This window comes from Aspergillus karnatakaensis (genome assembly GCF_047715665.1).
Source record: "Aspergillus karnatakaensis strain CBS 102800 unplaced genomic scaffold BJY04scaffold_51, whole genome shotgun sequence".
NCBI lineage: Eukaryota > Fungi > Ascomycota > Eurotiomycetes > Eurotiales > Aspergillaceae > Aspergillus > Aspergillus karnatakaensis.
In genome coordinates, this window is record NW_027395763.1 from 127,287 (window position 1) to 145,163 (window position 17,877).

The 17,877-nt window shown below is 51.3% G+C and overlaps 9 protein-coding genes across 9 annotated transcripts; 4 read left to right on the plus strand and 5 right to left on the minus strand.

Annotated features, from left to right (window-relative positions):
• Positions 1 to 83: 83 nt before the first annotated feature.
• BJY04DRAFT_221663 (putative MFS pantothenate transporter) lies at positions 84 to 1,561 on the minus strand (the record flags this gene model as incomplete). The annotated part of the gene is made up of 2 exons (XM_073717195.1): positions 84 to 1,288; positions 1,339 to 1,561. 2 exons carry the CDS (start codon positions 1,559 to 1,561, stop codon positions 84 to 86), a joined length of 1,428 nt encoding a protein of 475 aa, XP_073567707.1.
• A 305-nt stretch (positions 1,562 to 1,866) lies between these two features.
• Positions 1,867 to 3,074, plus strand: BJY04DRAFT_230314 (acyl-coenzyme A:6-aminopenicillanic acid acyl-transferase-domain-containing protein; the record flags this gene model as incomplete). Its single annotated transcript, XM_073719267.1, has 2 exons — positions 1,867 to 1,965; positions 2,028 to 3,074. The coding sequence occupies exons 1-2, from the start codon at positions 1,930 to 1,932 to the stop codon at positions 3,072 to 3,074; spliced, it is 1,083 nt and encodes a 360-aa protein (XP_073567708.1). The 5' UTR covers positions 1,867 to 1,929.
• A 434-nt stretch (positions 3,075 to 3,508) lies between these two features.
• Positions 3,509 to 4,573, minus strand: BJY04DRAFT_221665 (polysaccharide deacetylase family protein; the record flags this gene model as incomplete). The annotated part of the gene is made up of 4 exons (XM_073717196.1): positions 3,509 to 3,807; positions 3,858 to 4,219; positions 4,271 to 4,465; positions 4,518 to 4,573. 4 exons carry the CDS (start codon positions 4,571 to 4,573, stop codon positions 3,509 to 3,511), a joined length of 912 nt encoding a protein of 303 aa, XP_073567709.1.
• A 309-nt stretch (positions 4,574 to 4,882) lies between these two features.
• Positions 4,883 to 5,776, plus strand: BJY04DRAFT_221666 (SDR family NAD(P)-dependent oxidoreductase; the record flags this gene model as incomplete). The annotated part of the gene is made up of 3 exons (XM_073717197.1): positions 4,883 to 4,927; positions 4,975 to 5,512; positions 5,565 to 5,776. The coding sequence occupies 3 exons, from the start codon at positions 4,883 to 4,885 to the stop codon at positions 5,774 to 5,776; spliced, it is 795 nt and encodes a 264-aa protein (XP_073567710.1).
• Positions 5,777 to 6,044: 268 nt separating this feature from the next.
• BJY04DRAFT_209619 (uncharacterized protein) lies at positions 6,045 to 7,237 on the plus strand (the record flags this gene model as incomplete). Its single annotated transcript, XM_073714149.1, has 5 exons — positions 6,045 to 6,089; positions 6,210 to 6,383; positions 6,438 to 6,674; positions 6,854 to 6,945; positions 7,018 to 7,237. 5 exons carry the CDS (start codon positions 6,045 to 6,047, stop codon positions 7,235 to 7,237), a joined length of 768 nt encoding a protein of 255 aa, XP_073567711.1.
• Positions 7,238 to 7,870: 633 nt separating this feature from the next.
• On the plus strand, positions 7,871 to 9,511 carry BJY04DRAFT_121688 (magnesium transporter). Its single transcript, XM_073708345.1, has 8 exons — positions 7,871 to 7,993; positions 8,066 to 8,109; positions 8,171 to 8,196; positions 8,254 to 8,344; positions 8,397 to 8,487; positions 8,539 to 8,699; positions 8,749 to 9,040; positions 9,086 to 9,511. Exons 1-8 carry the CDS (start codon positions 7,980 to 7,982, stop codon positions 9,423 to 9,425), a joined length of 1,059 nt encoding a protein of 352 aa, XP_073567712.1. The 5' UTR covers positions 7,871 to 7,979; the 3' UTR covers positions 9,426 to 9,511.
• On the minus strand, positions 9,337 to 10,955 carry BJY04DRAFT_121745 (putative alanine--tRNA ligase). The gene is made up of 2 exons (XM_073708347.1): positions 10,554 to 10,955; positions 9,337 to 10,436 (listed from the first exon to the last, which is right to left on the minus strand). Exons 1-2 carry the CDS (start codon positions 10,740 to 10,742, stop codon positions 9,597 to 9,599), a joined length of 1,029 nt encoding a protein of 342 aa, XP_073567713.1. The 5' UTR covers positions 10,743 to 10,955; the 3' UTR covers positions 9,337 to 9,596.
• Positions 10,956 to 11,217: 262 nt separating this feature from the next.
• On the minus strand, positions 11,218 to 12,497 carry BJY04DRAFT_121749 (uncharacterized protein). Its single transcript, XM_073708348.1, has 3 exons — positions 12,110 to 12,497; positions 11,965 to 12,034; positions 11,218 to 11,880 (listed from the first exon to the last, which is right to left on the minus strand). Exons 1-3 carry the CDS (start codon positions 12,461 to 12,463, stop codon positions 11,264 to 11,266), a joined length of 1,041 nt encoding a protein of 346 aa, XP_073567714.1. The 5' UTR covers positions 12,464 to 12,497; the 3' UTR covers positions 11,218 to 11,263.
• Positions 12,498 to 14,880: 2,383 nt separating this feature from the next.
• Positions 14,881 to 16,815, minus strand: BJY04DRAFT_221670 (major facilitator superfamily domain-containing protein; the record flags this gene model as incomplete). Its single annotated transcript, XM_073717198.1, has 6 exons — positions 14,881 to 15,226; positions 15,301 to 16,114; positions 16,158 to 16,328; positions 16,374 to 16,541; positions 16,588 to 16,612; positions 16,660 to 16,815. The coding sequence occupies 6 exons, from the start codon at positions 16,813 to 16,815 to the stop codon at positions 14,881 to 14,883; spliced, it is 1,680 nt and encodes a 559-aa protein (XP_073567715.1).
• Positions 16,816 to 17,877: the final 1,062 nt, after the last annotated feature.

Consider the following 17,877-nt stretch of genomic DNA (forward strand, 5'->3'; position numbering starts at 1 on the left):
AGTATTAGAGCAAGTCCCGGAGCTACGACGACAATCCCTATCATGGCCATCATGGGTGGTGGGGAATTCGTCTGCGCCGCTACCTAAGCCTTCTGGAGTCCCTTCTCATCTCTGTCGACACCCCCAACCTCCTCTCCCCCCTGCTCGCTGCCGTAGAAGACTTCTACCCTCCGCTTATCCCTCCTTTCCATATACCACACCCCAATCGTTGCAAAGAAAAATGCCGCTCCCATACAGACCATTGCAATGCTACCCTCGGTCCACTCTGGGCCTTGTGTGGTGCTGTAGAATACCAGCGACCAAAACATATACACTGCAATGGCGAACATATTCATCATGGCCAGAATGACTCCACGCTTAGCATCATCTTCTCCGAGTACAGTATTGGCCCAGGCAAACAGTACTGTCTGACTTGCGTACTGGCATCCGTTGAGGAACAGGGCGAAGAACTTAGCCTCTTTGGTTGGCGGATTGAGCATAATTGCTCCGGAGATGATGGCTGTAAATGAGAGCATAATTCCGACATGCCACTGGTGCTTTGTGAAATCTGCGTACCAACCGCCGAAGATGGTGGCGATAATCCCGACACCCGCCACTCCAGTCGGGATATAGTTAACCTGGGACATGCTATACTGGCTGGTTGAGGAGAGCCATAAGTTCATGATCGCGTTCGTGGAGAACATTTCCGTGTTACTGGCAAAGACCCAGACCAGACTGAAGCCAACCCAGTGCCAGGATTGGAGTACACGGGCAATCAAACTCCATCCGAGCGTACCACGTTGCTTCTTAACCTCGGGCAGTCGCTCTATGGCAAGCTTTTTCTCCTCTTCGCTGAGCCACCAGACCCGCGCTGTCTCTGGTGTATCCGGGAAGGCGGCGAATCCGTATAGAGCGACCGGGATAGTGATGCAGAAGTCGATAATAAAGAGCCAGCGCCAGCCAGGAAGGCCACGGACACCGTCAAGGCTTTCGTGGATACCTCCTTGCAGAAATCCAGAGAACATGGTTCCGGCCAAACCACTGCTGGTAAAGAGCGCAGTTCTTTTGGCTACCTCGTCCTCCTTGTACCAGCTCCCGAGAATGTAGTGGCAGCCAACGAATGTAGAGGATTCGGATACGGCTTGGAAGAATCGGATGACCATAATCTGCTGCGGATTGTGGGTGAAGCCAGTTCCCAGGGTAAGGAGACCCCAGGCGATCATGCAGCCGGGAAAGTAGAGGCGTGGAGGGAGCTTTTGCAGTGCGAGGTTATTCGGGACCTGTCCTAACACGTAGCCTCCGTAGAAAACTGACATAGTTAGTATTTGGTGGCTGTCAACCGTTGGTGCGAAGACTTACTTGTATTTATTATGTTCAGTTGATTCCCTGTGAAGCCCAGGTCGTCTTTCATTCCGCTGACATATGCATTGTTCAGGTTCATACGATCGAGATAGTTGACCCAATACATCAAACAGCAGAAGGAGAGAATGAAAATGTCAAGTTTGACAATTAGCCATCGCTCTTCTTTTGTTGCTGCTGGCTTTCCCCATACGACCTCGCGGATCTTCGACAGCATAGGCATGGTAGAGGCAGGTGAGGATGACTGTTTAGGGTTGTGCAGAGCAAGCAGCTTCGAGCATGGAAGGCTTTTTTATGGGTCCCTGCAGGGGGTGTGCGCTTCCAACCTTATCGGCCTTGTCAGTCTTGGAGAATGTGGGATTGTCGGGATACAGCGCTCGTCCCGTCTATCTCCACCAAAGGGTTGATTAGCTTTGGGTTTGACTGTCGGAGATAAGCGTTATCACTTCGTATGAAAACAATGCTGATATAGGGCCAGCATCCCCTACTCCGCCATCGCATTTGCCTATAAATCGATCTCTGGGCATAACAATACGAAGGAAGCACAATCCTTCCTAATCTATTGCACAATCAACGTTACGATAAGGAACCATGCTCGATATCACAGTAACCGGAAACCACCGCGAAGTAAGTGGGCCCGTACTCTTCGGGCATTGGCATCGCCGTAGGATACTGATATTATTCTTAAGATTGGCCTCGCAGTCGGACAGCAGGCGGCAGCCCAGGTGGCTGGCTCGATTGAGTTCTACCGTCTCCTTTTCAAAGCATTCAACGATTTAGATTGGACGACCGTCCGTGACCGAGCTGCTGAATTTCACCCGAACCTCAAAGCCAAGTTTCCTCGGTTCATTGAAGAGATCGAAGCGATTGCCGAAGGCGCTAAAGTAGACGTTCTAGACGTTCTTGCGCTCAACATCCGCACCGAGATCGCCTTCGGACTTTTTGATGAGCGCTCCCGGCGACCCATGGCCATTGAGGCTGTCGACGGGTGTACAACACTAGGGTGGAAGACCCCCAGCGGCGAAACTTTCCTGTCTCAGAACTGGGACTGGAAGCTGAAGCAAAAGCCAAACCTCATTATCCTGCGCGTCAACCCGAGGGGTGTACCCGACCTAGCGTTGCCGTCGTTCCAGATGATCACTGAGGCAGGAATCATTGGGAAGATTGGATTCAACGAAGACGGAGTCGGCTGTCTTCTTAATGGTATACGCGCAAAGGGCGTCAGCCCGGACCGCATGCCCATCCATCTTGCTCTCCGTACCATCTTAGAGTCCAAAACGAAAAGAGAAGCGTTGGATAAGATTGAGGCTGTCGGCCTGGCAGGAAGCAGCCATATCCTCCTGGGTGACAACACTGGCCCCACAGGCCTCGAATGTACCAGCATTGGATTCCAGGAGCTGCCAGCCGATGGCCTTGGCAGGGTGGTCCATGCCAATAACCTCATTCTCAAGCATGAAGGGGTTTTTGAGCCGCTGTGGCTTGAAGACTCGCCCAAGCGCACCGCTCGGCTTCAGGAGCTGGCGACCAAGGAAGTCGGTGAGAAGGCTAGCTTCATTACGCTTCTTGAGTTATTCAAGGATGAGCAAGGCTTTCCTGCTTCTATCAACCGACATCAGCACGGTAATAATGATTCCAATACTCTGTTCAATGTTGTCTATAATATCACAGCCAGAAAGGGCGTCATCTCCATGGGCAGGCCAACGGAGATTGAGGACCAGATAGAGATTGGATTTTGATGCAAAATGAGAATAATTCGTACTTGAAATACCACGTCCTTGTAGTAGATAAAGACAGATGATCCTAGATTAGCGAAGACTCAAATCATCGGTAGGCTGCTGCAGTTGGTCCTCAGGAAGCCGCGAAAGTGAACGTACATCTCCCTAGGAACACCAAAGCACGGCGCTGATGACACCTGCAGGACGACAGTGGGTGTCCGCCGTCCAGCTGCACTCATGCGGCTGAGTCACCTGCAAGCCACGACTTCGGGGACCTCGCGTCTCTCCTCAAGTGAGCCCGGCCTCAGACTCTGTAACCTCCCTCAAAAAAAAATCGAAGGTCACTGAGAGCCCAATTTTATGACGTATTTCCGCGCGTTCAGATCCCAGGAACGAAAATCGAAGTCTTATGTGTTTTGGATTTACAATATCGTTTTCTTCTCAGCTATCGCTATCTAAGCAGCAACGCCCGCTTTGATGGTAACTCCATCCAGCTTTCCAGCCTTGAACTCATCACAGACCTGGGCCATCGTAACAAACTCCACGCCTTCCTTGGACTTCAAGTACTCAATCAATCGCTCATGCATCAGCATAACGTTGGACTTTCCGCTAACCTGAGGATGGCAGCTGATACAGAACACAAACGTTTCGTACTCGCGATAAAAGAAATCGAACTGATCGCGCCACTGGACCTCAATGTCTCGCGGATTGACGAAGCCGTGTGTTCCCGGTCGGCGGGTATAGTTCATTGGTGCTGGACAAGAAGTTAGAGAATGAGCCGGTCGGTGGGAGTCAAGGACTTACGCCAATCATCCACATTCCACGAGCCTGGGATCTCAACAACCTTGGTTGGCTTATGCTCCTTCATTGGCTTCATCCAGGTGTCTGGATCCTTAGAGTAGTCTGTGTGCACGTTCGAGTCTTTTGGAACATCCGCCACATAGTATGGCTGGCAGTCATGATGCAGCATGCTATGGTCATACTCGATGCCAAAGTCCTCCAGAATGGACATTGTCTTGGGACTAACCTCCCAAGCCGGCGCTACCCAGCCTTTAGGATACTTGCCGGTAAACTCCTGGTAGACTTCGATTGACTTGGCCATCACCTTTCGCTCTTGCTCCTCGGTGAGGAAGCGTACGAATTCGTGAGTGTATCCGTGGAGGCCACTGCGGTAAGCATTAATTTGTGGCCTTGAGCAACAGATGAGTATCACATACATCTCATGTCCAGCATCTCTGACTTTAGCCATCTGCTCAGGGAAAGAAAGTATTGTGTGGCTTGGCATATACCATGAAGCCTTTATTCCGTGGTCCGCAAACAGTTTGAGCATACGATCAGTGCCGACATTTGCGCCGAAGATACCCCTAGAAACATCCGTGGCGCCAATAGAGGAACCATCCCGTGTATTGATCCTTCACGCGCTCTTAGCCTTTTCATCTCAAGCCGTTCTAGATGGGGAAATACCAGTTTGCACACGCGTCGACATCGACAGCGTATGTCACGAGTGCCCGTTTGACCATTTTATGAGAGAGAAAGAAAGAGAATCTGGTATATACTGAATCAACAAAGATAAACCCAAATGCTCGACACTTAATATGCAGCTCTTGGTACTGCTAACTCAGTAACTTATACCTCGCATTGGCGTGGCCGCCTCGGCTTAATCCGACGCACTGATCCGACAACCAGTAACTCTAGATCAGCAACCCCACTCCGTCCTTGTCGCCCTAGACCGACAGTTGGACTCAGTCTTGGGATGGTGGTTTGTCCCATAAAACCATTATTTGAGTCTATACGCGTCTTCCTGATAGACCAGGTAAACACAGCTTACAATGCAGTTACCGCAGTCATTCACGGGGCGCCAGGTGGCTATCACAGTAAGTCCGATCCACCCTCCCCTAGGGAGTGATACTCACTTTGACAGGGAGGATGCTCGGGTATTGGCCTTGCCGTGACACAGACCCTTCTTGCTCTCGGTGCGACAGTTTACGTTGCAGACATCGCCCCACAGGCTCCAGAAGAGCTTATCAACGACAAGAACTGCCACATTACGCTTTGCTGCGATGTGACTGAGCGAGCTGCGTGCAAAGCTTTCCTAGAATCCATACCGGGGCGATTGGATGGCCTTGTAAACTCCGCTGGAACTGCGGGCTGGGAAGGCAAGATTGGAAATGACGCGATATTCCAGCGAACAATGGAAATCAATGTCACTGGGACGTGGAACATGGCTACGGAAGCCATGCTCCGAATGTCAGCCCAGCAGGATATTGAGGTACCTGGCATTATCTCTGGATCTCTGCGAAACGTCGGACAAGGATCGATCGTCAATGTTGGAAGCGGTGCTTCGCTTCGCGGTGTATCAGGTCTTGCAGCGTATACTGCTTCGAAGCATGCCGTTTTGGGGCTGACGAGGTCGTGGGCGAGAGACTTTCCTCGCATGCGTGTGAATTTGGTTGCGCCAGGTGAGCTCTCTCAACTTCACCTGTATAGTCAGAAGTCTTATCAGCTATTCAGGTGCAACGGAGACGCCTCTAGCCGCAGCCAGCCTTGTTGGGGCACCAAAAGGGGATCCAAGCGTTGCCTTTGGAGCGGCGCAGATTGCACACATTCCGAAGGGCAGGATGGCATACGCGACAGATATTGCAGATGCCATCGTGTTTTTCCTGTCGGACGCGTCGAGTTTCGTCACTGGGCAATGTTTGCCGGTCAATGGGGGCGCCTTCTAGCCAGATGGGGAGATATTGATAAACGGAATGCTATTTGTTCGCTAGTAGTGAGAAGACCCGCAGTGATAGTCGGAGTTGAGCGTCGTAGATCTTTTGGTCTTCGCTGGCTTAAGCCGCCTGCTGTTTGCCGGTCTACTGCACTTAAGTATACAGTAATTTCCTAGGCTTGAGTTCGAACTCATATTGGCCGACTACCACTTCTCCTATCAGCGAACAGCAAAGTTGTGGCACATAGAATATTCCAATACCAGACAAATCACTGAGAGCCATGAGAATAGCGGACCAGAAAGTCGCAATCGTTACCGGCGCCGGGGTATGTCCCCTTCGCCTCTCCTCCCCTCTCCTCCCCTCTCCTTCCCTCTCCCTCCATCCTCCCAGTGATCCTCACACCTCCTTCACCTCCTCAAACCCCATCCTGACACCTCCCTATCAGTCGGGCATTGGAAAAGCCCTCGCCACCCGTCTCGCCACAGAAAACTGGCTCGTCGCCTGCTGCGACGTAAACCTCCCATCCGTCGAAACCCTCGCGCGCTCCCTCGGCCCCAACGCCACTTTCTTCTTCGTCGACATAGCAGACTACACCTCGCAAGCCAATATATTCAAGGCCGTGTGGGAAAAGCACGGCCGACTAGACGCTCTCCTGGCAAACGCAGGCCACTAGGATAGAAGCTCGATTTACATGCTTGATCGTCGGGGGAGGAATGTGTGTGATGTTCCCGGTAGACCGGAGTTAAGGTCGCTGAGAGCGACGTATGAGGGATTCCTTTTTGGGGTGCAGCTTGCTGTGCATTATATGAGGGGCAATGACACTCCAGGGGGTATGATTGTTGCGACGTCGAGTATTGCGGCCGTGCATCCGCATCAGACGTTTCCGGAGTATTGTGGGGGGAAGGCTGCGGTTTGTGTTTTCTCTCTCCCCCCTCCCCCCACACTCCCGGGTGTCTCTATGCGTCGTATACTGACAAAGAAAATAATAGATCAATCAATTTGTGCGGACTGCGGCGCCGGTTTTTAAGCTGGTATGCTAGGCGGAAATCTACATATCAAATTTGCCAACATGCTCACATTGAGGTATAGAAAGACAATATCACACTGAACGCTATTCTACCGGGAATAGTTGTTACTGGAGCAGTTCCGCAGGCTTCTATAGATGCAACAAAGCCAGAGCAGTGAGTCGATCTATCTCCTTTTGCACATGAGCAACCTTCTCCAGACAGAGTTAACTAGTGTGCCTTTCACAGCCTGACACCAGTTGAGACCGTGGTTGAAGCATACATGCTCTGCCTGAACGACCGCGAGATAAACGGGGAGCTGATTGAGTGCTCAACAGATAAACGTTTCTTTCTGCCGGCACCAGAGCTGGCGAATGGAGAGGCAACGAAACGGGCTTGTACGGTTTGGGAGCCGTTGTTTGAGATCAAGCATGGAGAGAAGTCGGAATTGTCAGGAGCTATTCCTTGATGTGTGAGCTCTTTACGCTGGTATTATCATGTTAGCAAACGAATCCTTGCTTCAACTCTTGGAGTTTTCCTGGATGTGCTGCTTCCGCTTCCGGTTCCGAGGTTCATCGAGTCGTCTGGCTATTGGTAGTTTTCTAGGGACTAACAAGGCTTAGAACTCTTACTACAACATTCCACGCATTTTTGAGGAGCCAAGGAAGGATTTGATATGTATACCATATAGTCAAAGTAATCTTCGTCTTGGTATCTTGTCCAGTTACTAAGTACGATGTTGGGAGTGAGGTTTGCTCCAATATATATAAGTATAGAGTTCTTATCGATAAGATTGGGTTCAGGCACCAACGGTCGTACCAACCAGCGACACGCCACATCCAGGCACATAATATCTATAGGATACTAGGTCAACAAAGGTGGTCTTGTTTCGAGAATCTACACGAAGTCACGAATTGCCAAAAAATATGGAGATCCGAGATCCTCATCAACAAGTGTGCCGTAGTGGTGGAGGAACATCCCAAGCGCTGCTAAAAATACTAGTGCTGACGCATTCTCCCTCGAGGCTGTGATTCGGCCGGCCCGCCCTGCAAGCCGATCAAAGTTGAAACAACCTCATCCCATCCGTCAATCTCGCCTGCGCGACTTCCACTCTTCCTATTCAGCCTCCCACTCCTCACACGACCTTCCTTCTCCTACATTATTATTTCCCTCCCCTCGATCGATGTCCGGCGCCTCTCGAACCGGTGAGCATGGTCGACGATAAGTATGCGGCTGCCTAATCTCGTTCCGACTCCTTCAATCTGTCCTCTCCACAGCCGCTGACTCCGCGCTTCAGATTTATTGGCTTGTCCCTGGCGGTTTTCGCTTCCGCGGCTATTGGTATGTTTCCTTCATTTATCGCTATAGCAGGTTTACCGGTTTCTGACGCTTGCTTTTGCAGGTTCTAGCTATGTCGTCACGAAAAAGGTCCGCCCTCGATCCCGCCGAACCCAGACTGCCCACTGACATGGTGCGATACAACAGGGTCTCATGCAAGCGGCCGAGAAGTATGGCTTCAACGGAGACGGATTCGAATACATGTGGAGTCCGGTGTGGTGGTGCGGGACAATAATGCGTATGGACCGACCGGATACAACGTTGCACGGGGGTACTGACAACGGCTATAGTGGTTTCAGGCGAGATTATGAACACCGCTGCATATGCGTTTGCCCCGGCTGTGCTGGTCACGCCGTTGGGTGCGCTGAGTGTGCTTATTGGGTGAGTGGAGGTTGTTCTTGATCTCGACATTGTGTCGCGCTGACAGGGTAGGACGTTGATGGGCGCGTACTTTCTGAAAGAGGTTATTAATGTTCTTGGGAAACTTGGATGTGCGACGTGTCTGTTGGGGTCGGTACTGTTGGTGCTCCATGCGCCGGCCGATAAGGATATCAAGACAATTGATGAGATTTTGCATCTTGCGATTCAGCCTTGTAAGTTACTTGTCTGGCCTCGCCCCCTTGATCCTTACTGATGAATCAGTTTTCATCGCGTACTGCATCTTTGTTTGCATCTTTGCCAGTTATATGATCTATAAGGTCGCCCCCGTTCAAGGCCGGACGAATCCGCTGGTCTACATCTCGATTTGCTCCTCCGTCGGTTCCGTCTCGGTCATGTCGGTCAAGGCGTTTGGTATTGCTGTGAAGCTTACCATTGCCGGAGATAACCAGTTCACGCATGCGTCGACGTATGCCTTCGCTTTGGTCTTGGTGGTTACCACCTTGACGCAGATGAACTATCTGAATAAGGCCATGGGCGAATTTCCCGCGTCTCTGTATGTTTTCTCCCAAATAGGTGAATACGTCTGCTGACTAAACAGTGTGAACGCGATGTACTATGTCGTATTTACGACATGCACGCTCTCTGCCTCAATCATCTTCTACCAGGGACTGAACACCAGCGACTGGACCAGCATCATCTCGATGATGTGCGGATTTTTGCTCAACTTTGCCGGTATTACCCTGTTGACTTTGTCGAAGACGGCATCCTCGTCGTCAAAAGATGGGATGGAGTCGGTGCGCGAGATGAGCATGCGGTCATTAGACTTGTCTCACGGCCGATACGACCATGTGCGCACGAGCAGCGTGGAGATTGAGCGAGCTCGCGACAGGCGCTCCCAGGACAGACGGTCCTTAGCAATGGAAGAGGAAGATCGGTGATCAACAGCGGAACACGATGTACTATACCTCTGCCTCAATAGACTCGGACTAGAAACCAGTCCCAACCCGTCTCCTACTGGATAGATTCCTAGACATGCTATTCTTACACTTCAGGATCGTGACCACATCTCGCCCATAACCATAAGAAAAACCACAAATCTATGTTATAATCTAACTAACAGTATAAGAAACCTTACTATTCCCCTTACTCCTACTAATCTTCTTAACCGTCACCTTCCCAACGACCCCCGTATCCTCCACATGCGTCCCACCACAAGGGTAAGCCCCAGCACCCACAATATCAACCGCCCGCACAAGCTCCCCCTCCGGAATACTCACAGCACCCGGGACAACAGCACACTTCTCCCTAAGCTCCTCCTCATTCCAGAAATACACCTTCACCGGCAATTTCGCAGCCACATACTCATCCACCTGTTTCTGGATCGCATCCTTGAATTTCCCCTCAATCGAACCCTGGAAGTCCACAAACGCCAGATCCGGATAGTGCTGCGCCTTCAGCTCCGTGACAGGCGGGATCGTCGCTTCTTTCTCACCCGTTGACAGCGTGAGAGCGCGCACCGAGAGACCGATTATATGGCCCGCCGTGTGGATCCGAGAGTTCAGCACTCGTTTCTCCGAGTCGATCTTCTGGAAAACCGCGTCTCCGGTCTTGAATGGCACTTCTTCTGACCCGTCTGGAATGTCGGTGGAGAAAGACCCCAAATGCAGTATCTCTCCTCCTTCGCCGTTTCGGACAGAGGAGACGGTGAATATCACGCCCTCTCGGTCGCTATCTAGAGTGATGATGCCCGTGTCGGAGGGCTGCCCGCCTCCCTGTGCGTAGAAGACTGTCTCTGCGACGACGAGGATGAAGTCCTTTTCAGAGGGGGATTTGAAGAGGGGCTTGTTGGTCTCGGAGAGGAGGGAGACGGGGTAGATCTTTTGGATTGTGGTTGTGTGCGTGTGTTGTCTCTCGTCAGTTTGGTAGAGGGGGATCGTTTTTGTGGTTGTCTGGAAGATTGTGAGTACTTTGCTTCTAGAATTGAATTTGTATGGGGAGGAAGGGAGTGGAATAAAGTTTTGGGGGGTAAGTCTTGTTGGGGGCAAAGCTGGGGAAGGAGTGCGTACCATGATGGATAGAGGTTGCCCTTGATGGGTTGTATAGAGGCTGAATGTAGATCTGGGGACGGGAACAACACGAGGAGTAATGTCAATTGCGACTCGAGAGGCTCTGGTTAGGGATGGATGGAAATTGAGATTCGGACGAAGGCAAGATTTCAGCGGGGAGTACGGATAGCCCGATATCGCACGTCTCATGTCCTCCAGCTCTACCAAGACACCGTGTCCCTATAATTTGCCTCACCCAAGTATGGCTGAGCTGAGGTGACCAGAATCTCAGTCGCGACAAAAGCACAATCCACTTATTATCCCAGAGACTAGCCCCGCCTCATTCAAACCAACACCGAACAAAAGTGGAATCGGCCGGATCAGTGGACGCAATCTGTGAGCTACGCTAAGCCATCTCTAGCGCGGCTCACCCTTCAGCTGGGCTCCACTGGCAAATGCCCAGCCTCTGGGGGCCAAGACGTTTTAATCAATCAGCTAATCTAAGGTCCTTTCGATCTGCATCCTCTATCCTCTAGCGTCACTATGGCGCGGCGTGGCGCTGGGAGTGTTTTAGATGGAGATTGATGCAGAATCTCCGAATTCAGAGAGTGATTTTTGATATCCTCATCAAGTACGCAGACAAGGACCAAATACTGTAAGCAAACAGTCTACCTAGACATCCATGGAATTGGAATCCTAACAAACAACCCGAAAACAAACACTATGTGCTCCTACGACCACAAAATAATCTCCACCCCATCCCCTCCATCCTCCCTCTTGACAGGCAAAACCCCAATAAACGAACTAACCGTATACCTCTCGCCCCTCGCAACATCAACAGCCCTCACCTCATGAAAATTCCTCGAATTAAACAGCGTCAGCTCCCCCCTCTCAGGCTTCACAACCTGACACTCCACCCCGTCCACACTCTCCCTCCGATAGCCATACCCGGGCGCCGGCTGCCGGAACCTCTCATCATCGCTCTTCCCCTGCCAGAACCGGCGGTAGATCACACATTCCCCGCCCTCAACTTCCCGCAGAAGAATATTCCACGAAAGCTGCGCGGTTATGGAGCCGATTTCCCACCCGGGGGCGTCGAAGGGGCCGTAGTCGGCGTGGATGAGGGCTGAGGAGTTGATGAGGCGGAGGAGGCCTGCGAAGTAAGACTTCTGTTCTGTACCTGAGCCGTCTGCGGATGGGATGGTTTCGCGTGCGAGTCGTACGGGGGTGTTTGTAACGCTGCTGAGGTAGGAGGCGACGCGGGCGATGATGTCGATGTTGGCTTCGGTCTTGAAGCGGTTTTGGAGAGTTAGTGCGGAGGGGACGGAGGCGAAGTACGTTTCTTTGTCTAGACTCGAAGAGATCAGAAGTTAGTTCGTTCTGTGCTGAGATGCGTAGGCAGAGTACTTGTGGAACGAAAAGGAAGGCATACCATTCTGGTTATCGAACTGGGTCACGCCAACTTTTCCAATGGGAGGGTAGACGTTTGCGCCGTAGGAGTCCTGTGCATTGTTCAGTCAGTTCACTGTGGTAGTTGTATATTATAGGACAGAGGGTGGAAGCGAAGAAAGGCGTACAATGGTATGCGTCCTTATAATCTTAACCATCCGGGCACACTCCTCCGGTGACAGAAAGTTCTTGACACCCAGATTCGAGAGGTTGTTCGTCACCAGAGCTTTGACAGTCTCTGCCGTGATGGGCTCGTCGCCGCGTGCATTCCATTGTGATGTCGGACGTGTTTGAGTCTGAGGGAAAAGTGGTGTAGATGTAGGGATAGGTTCGACAGAAGGTTGAGAAGAGACAGCTGCAGCGGCAGCGGGGGCACGGTTTGCTCTTGAGATAGAGCTATACGGCAAGGAATGATTCAAGGAGATTGAGAAGCGGCGAGGAACCGCACGAGGACGCGTCCTCTGGAAGATAGAGACAGACATGTTGATGGATTAGGGTATAGTCACAGAGACAAACAAGATTCGCTATCAAGACCACCACGACCTCTACGGAGTGCGTGGGAATATATCGATTACTGAGTCTAACTGAAAGCAAACTCCTGCTCGAGCGAGATCGACCTCACATCCACCGTCCATCTCCCCATGTCTTCGTCGGAAACACAGCCTGCCCTGTCAGACCACTTGGGCTGGGTTTGGTTCTTTTTTCGTCGACAGCACGGCTGAATTCTCCTACTCAGCCATCGAGCTCTAGATTGACCAGCCAGTTCAGGGGCTCAAATCTGGTCTGCTGTTCTGTTGCTGCTGTATAGTAGCGGTCTACTGTATCTCATATAAAACAGAACTATACAGCTCGTACGTAAATACGCATACCATACGGCTCGCCAAATACCGCCCTGTAGTGGACACCCAAGTATCCGTGCATGCCACTCGCTGCTCGCACTCCTTCTTTTCTGTTAGATGATTAGCTGTTTGATGCGGCTCGGAGTATCAGCGCTAGAAAACTGTCAAGCAAAGCCGCAGCGGATTCGTGCCATCTGGGCTGCCGCAGCGAAGCAGAGGCTGGGAATACAACACGCCATGGCAATGACTGACTTGAGCTTGCGAGAAGAGGCTTAGGCGAGACACGTTGGGTATGTACAGTATTGTAGTGTAGTCCTGTCTTGGATGGCGACAGGGGTCCGAGTCTTGAGGACAAGCTTACCTTGCATGGAGTTGCATCCGCATCCGCATCCGCATCCGCATCTGAAGCTACAGCCAGCTGCATGGTGCTGGTAAGTAGGATTTATGACCCGTGACTAATAGGATCTCCGAGGAGTGAATAATAACCAACGAGATATAGTAGAGATGTTTCCGTTTACATACTAGCCCTGCACTAACCTCGCAAGAGTGCACTGCGTCTTTAAGGAGGAAGTTTCCGGTTATAGCAAACACATACTTCCATTCCCATACTAGCATTGCACTACGGCTTTGGCAACGAGAAAGAATTTTCCGGCGGACTGGGGTGTTGCGGGCTCGCGAGTCATCATCCCTGCCATGGCGTGCGATCATTCCAGGAGCAGTTAGGGCTCCGGAATTTGTGAAGCGGCCGCCGGCCGTTGGCTTCAGCTGGGCCCCACTATAGTGTGTTGCTCGGTGGTCATTAATCCTCATCAACTTCTTACATTCTTGTCTTCTTCTTTCTACTCTAGGTGTCGGTATACAGCATGCAAGCTGAAAGCACTCCTTTACCAACCAACAGCCCGCCTAATATAACATCCCTGATCAAATAATATGCTTAACCTCCTCCGGTGGCACACCAAGGAACGCTCCCGGCGCCGGCCCGCCTTACAAGGCCACTAGGCCGGTAGAAGTTAGCTCAAGCCTCAAGGCAAAACCTTCACTGAAAAACAAATGACAGCCTGACAGGGATCCGCGTCAGCCCCTAACCATCCCCCACCCGTGAGCCGCGCTGCCAACACTTGCTCCCGGATGTTATTGGTGGTCACTCTGTTTGGCATTCTTCAGCCCGGTGGGCGGGCTGTCAGGGTGAGAATCCGTGAGATTGATGAGGTGGCGAATGGAATCAGGAAATCGGAGTCGAATGGGGGCGATTGTGGAGATTTTGACGTTGGAGTTGGACGCCTGATTTGAAGTCTGAGGCGAAGATTTCACAAAGTTTTAGTGACTCACAGTCTGGTCTGGCACTGACTGAGGCTTTGCTCAGTGCTGTTGGTTTGCTGCTAAGAAGGTCTGAGTCTGGTGTTTCAAGTCTGCCATTACTAGATAAGATTAGTGATATGGTGGGCAAATGTGGGGGATAAGGGGAAGTTGGATTGAGACTTCGATTAGTGATCTGGCTGTCAGTGTGGACCGTAAAATGGAAGAAATAAAGTCGTAGGGACGAAGAGTGTTTTGCGAGCGGAAGTAGAAATTCTTTCGCGCAGGCTTGGAATTGTAGTAGTAGCAGTAGTACTTGGTGCGTAGGAGTCAAAATCGAATTGGTCGTGAGCTTACGCTTGCACTATGAAGACTGAATCTGGCGATGTCCACGAGTAGATTGATAGTCTCATTGGGTGGCTTTGTGGGCTCATCCATAGCTGCGTCTCGCCGTCTGTGCATCGAGTGCGCAACGCAACCCCTGTCCATAATACACTTGAAAGACAGTTGAAAGCATTATGGCCTCTTGTTGAGAAAAAAAAATTCAATATACGTTGAAAATGCCTTGTCAATTTGCGTGGTAGCATCAATTATATATTATTAACATGCGACGTCAATGCAAACGAGTAAATCCCGAGACAAGACCCAATCTAGAAGCTGAATACACCTAGCCTAAATCATAAACAGCCAGTCAAATCCACATCTCCAAGGAAAACACTTTAAGCTGCAGCAAGAGGAAGCAAAACGGTCGAGCCGTTCTCAAACTAGCGTACTTGCATCTCCGTTCCTTCCCCAGCGACCGAAGATCCAGACTCCGACTCACTCTCGGAATCAATCTTCTTCTCCTTCCCCTCCAAGCGGCGCCACTCCACAGCCAGCGAAAACGCCCACGCTACAGCGGCCGTGCCAATACCGATATTAAATGCGCGTTGGAAGGCGTCATTCAGCGCATCTAGAACAAGGGCCACTGTCTCCGCGGGCACGGAGTTGCGAATGTTTTCGAGATTACCGAGCGCCCCTGCGACGGTTTCAGGCGGTAGGGAGAGGGACGACATATTGTCTTTGAGAAGCTGGCTGAGTGCGATGTTCGCAATCTGGATGGAGAAAGAGCTGTGTAGGCGGAAAGAGTCAGTTTCGACATTACAGGGTTTCATGAGGTGAAGTGAGGAATTTGAGCGACATACCTGGCCAGAACTTGCAGCATGAGTGTGACGCTGTGGCATTGCTGAACGTCTGTCTTTGATAGGACTAGCCGCGGACACACGGTTTGACAGAGCACACAGAGGCCGAAGCCCCCACCGGCTAGGACTTGGATGCCGACTGTGTATGCTGTCGAGCTGTCCACTTTTAGCATGGTGAATAAGCCTGTGGCAATCCAAAAGATTGTCGATCCAGCGATAAGAAGGGGGTTGAGGTGTGGTAGTTTTGTCATCGCGCCCACAGCGATTCCTACACCAACGGCAGAGGCGACAACGTATGCTATGGTTCGGAAACCACTGTCGCGTGCCGAGAGGCCCTGAACAGCCTGGAACCACAACGGTAGGTAGTAGAAGACCGCACCGATAGCCGCGAAGAGGAAGGATAGCAAACCACAGGCTGCCCAGACATTGCGCACACGGATGATTCGCAGGGGTATCAGGCCTTCGCGAGTTCGCTTGGACTGCTGGATTAAGAAGGCTGGAAATGATGCGCCAGCGAGACAGAACATTGCAATGACGGTAGGATTGTCCCATGGTCGCTCGACACCATATTGCAGAGCAAGAAGCAAGGGGATCAGAGTCAACCCCAGCAGCGCGGTTCCGAGAAGGTCCAGGTGCATCAGCTTCTCTCGCAGAGCTTGTGACCGCTCCGGTCGCTTTGGAAAAGGAAATGTCATCGAGGCAATTAGTAAAAAGAGGACTGCGCCGCCAATGGGCAGGTTGATCCAAAAGCACCACCGCCATCCTGCGCCGTCGACAATTACACCCCCAAACAAGGGTCCAAGAACCGAGCTGATACCTGAATTCGTTAGCGAAGATAGCGTTGCTGGCTGACAACTCACTAATGATAGCAGTCGCGATTCCGACAAGGAGATTTTGGACCTGTGGTTTCGCCATCGTGGTGAGCATGATCAGTCCGCCCACTGTCAATCCGACAGCGCCGATACCAGACAGAGCACGACCGCCGATGAGAGCACTGGAAGTTTGCGCAGACGCCGCAATGACCGATCCGACTGTTACCATTAGTATTGCGACATTATGAGTGAAGCAGAACAGACCTTCGAACAGAATCAAGGACCCCAAGTATATCGGCTTGATATTCCATACCGCATACAGCTTCCCAAAGAACGGCTGCATAACCGCCTGGGGTAACAAAAATGCCGATCCATACGCGCCGATATCCTGGGTACTGTTGAACTCTGATGCAATTGTAGGGAGGGCCGTTGCTGGTGAAGTTAGTAGAGAGTTTTGAGCGTTGGGAGGTGTGCATACAAACGATCGACTCATCGATTCCAACCTAAATGCCATTAATAGTAGACCAGCCGACACGAAACTGAAACGCACGATTAGATATGTGAGGAGAATACCCGTTGTAACAAGAACTAATCGCCAGGTACTGAGAGCGGGATAGTCCGTCTCATTGACAGTGCTCTCATCTGGCGCTTCACTGATGATTGGAGCATCTTCAGGGACAGACTGATCAACCTTGGGTTCACTCATCTCATTCCTGTATACTTTAGAGAAACTGTTTAGGAACGGACCACAAAACTGCGAACGTGTTCGAGATGTTTGAAGGTACTGTGGGTGCAAGGGCTGAGCTCGAGCCCAGGCTGTGCCGTGAGGTGCACCTTGCTGCAGGAGCGTCCCTAGCTTGGCTCAATCTGATTCTGTTCAAAAGGGGCTTTGTCAGCTCTGCTCCGTACGGTAATGGTTTTGTACAGTCGGTTTTGATACAACAGCATAGAAAACAGAAGTACTTGGGGGCCAAAAAGGAGATGGGCTAGGGTTGCGTTATGGAGCCGATGGAGTCTGTCTCAGCGTCCACAGAGCCCAGCACTATCAGATGGCTTACGCTCTATGGAGGCTTGTCTTACTCTCGCTGAGGTGAGCTATTCACAATCCAGCCTAAAATCTTGCGGTCCCGGCACTTCTGCATGCCGGTGGCGATCCTTCATTGGTGGCCTAATATAACCTTCATCCAACTACCGGCCTAGCGGATGCCCTATTTTCAGCTCTACTGCTGACTTTAGACCTGCATAGCCTATTGCAGTATGACGACCCGACTGCTCTCGTCTAGAACATCCTGATCGTCAGGTGCAATATTGAATACCGATGGCGATCCACCCTGGTACCCAACTTGACAGCTGTAGCAGCCAACCAGCACCCCCGCCTTAGTAGCAGCTGCATCGCCCTTTTCTCCTTGGACCACGGGCAAGTCGGAGATTAACCGGAGCGTTGGAGATGTACTTCAGCTGTTGAATGGCGCAGGGCCAAGCCACTGCTGGGCTGAGGCTCCAGGGGTCCGCTGGACAGCCGTTTCCTTCTAGAATAGCACCATTCTTGGGTAGTTCGCCATAGTAAGCCAATAGAGAGTAGATTGCTCACGCCTATGAGAAATATCCACGAAGGCTTGGATGGGTCAAGAATGTGCAGCCCCAGTAGTACTCCTTAGTGGAAGTGCGAAGACCGTGAGGGGTGTAGTCTCGTTCAGCAAGAAAAAATCTGAGAGTGCACAAGGTTGACTTTGCGAAGATATTTTTGTATTTGTCAGTTCTTCTATAG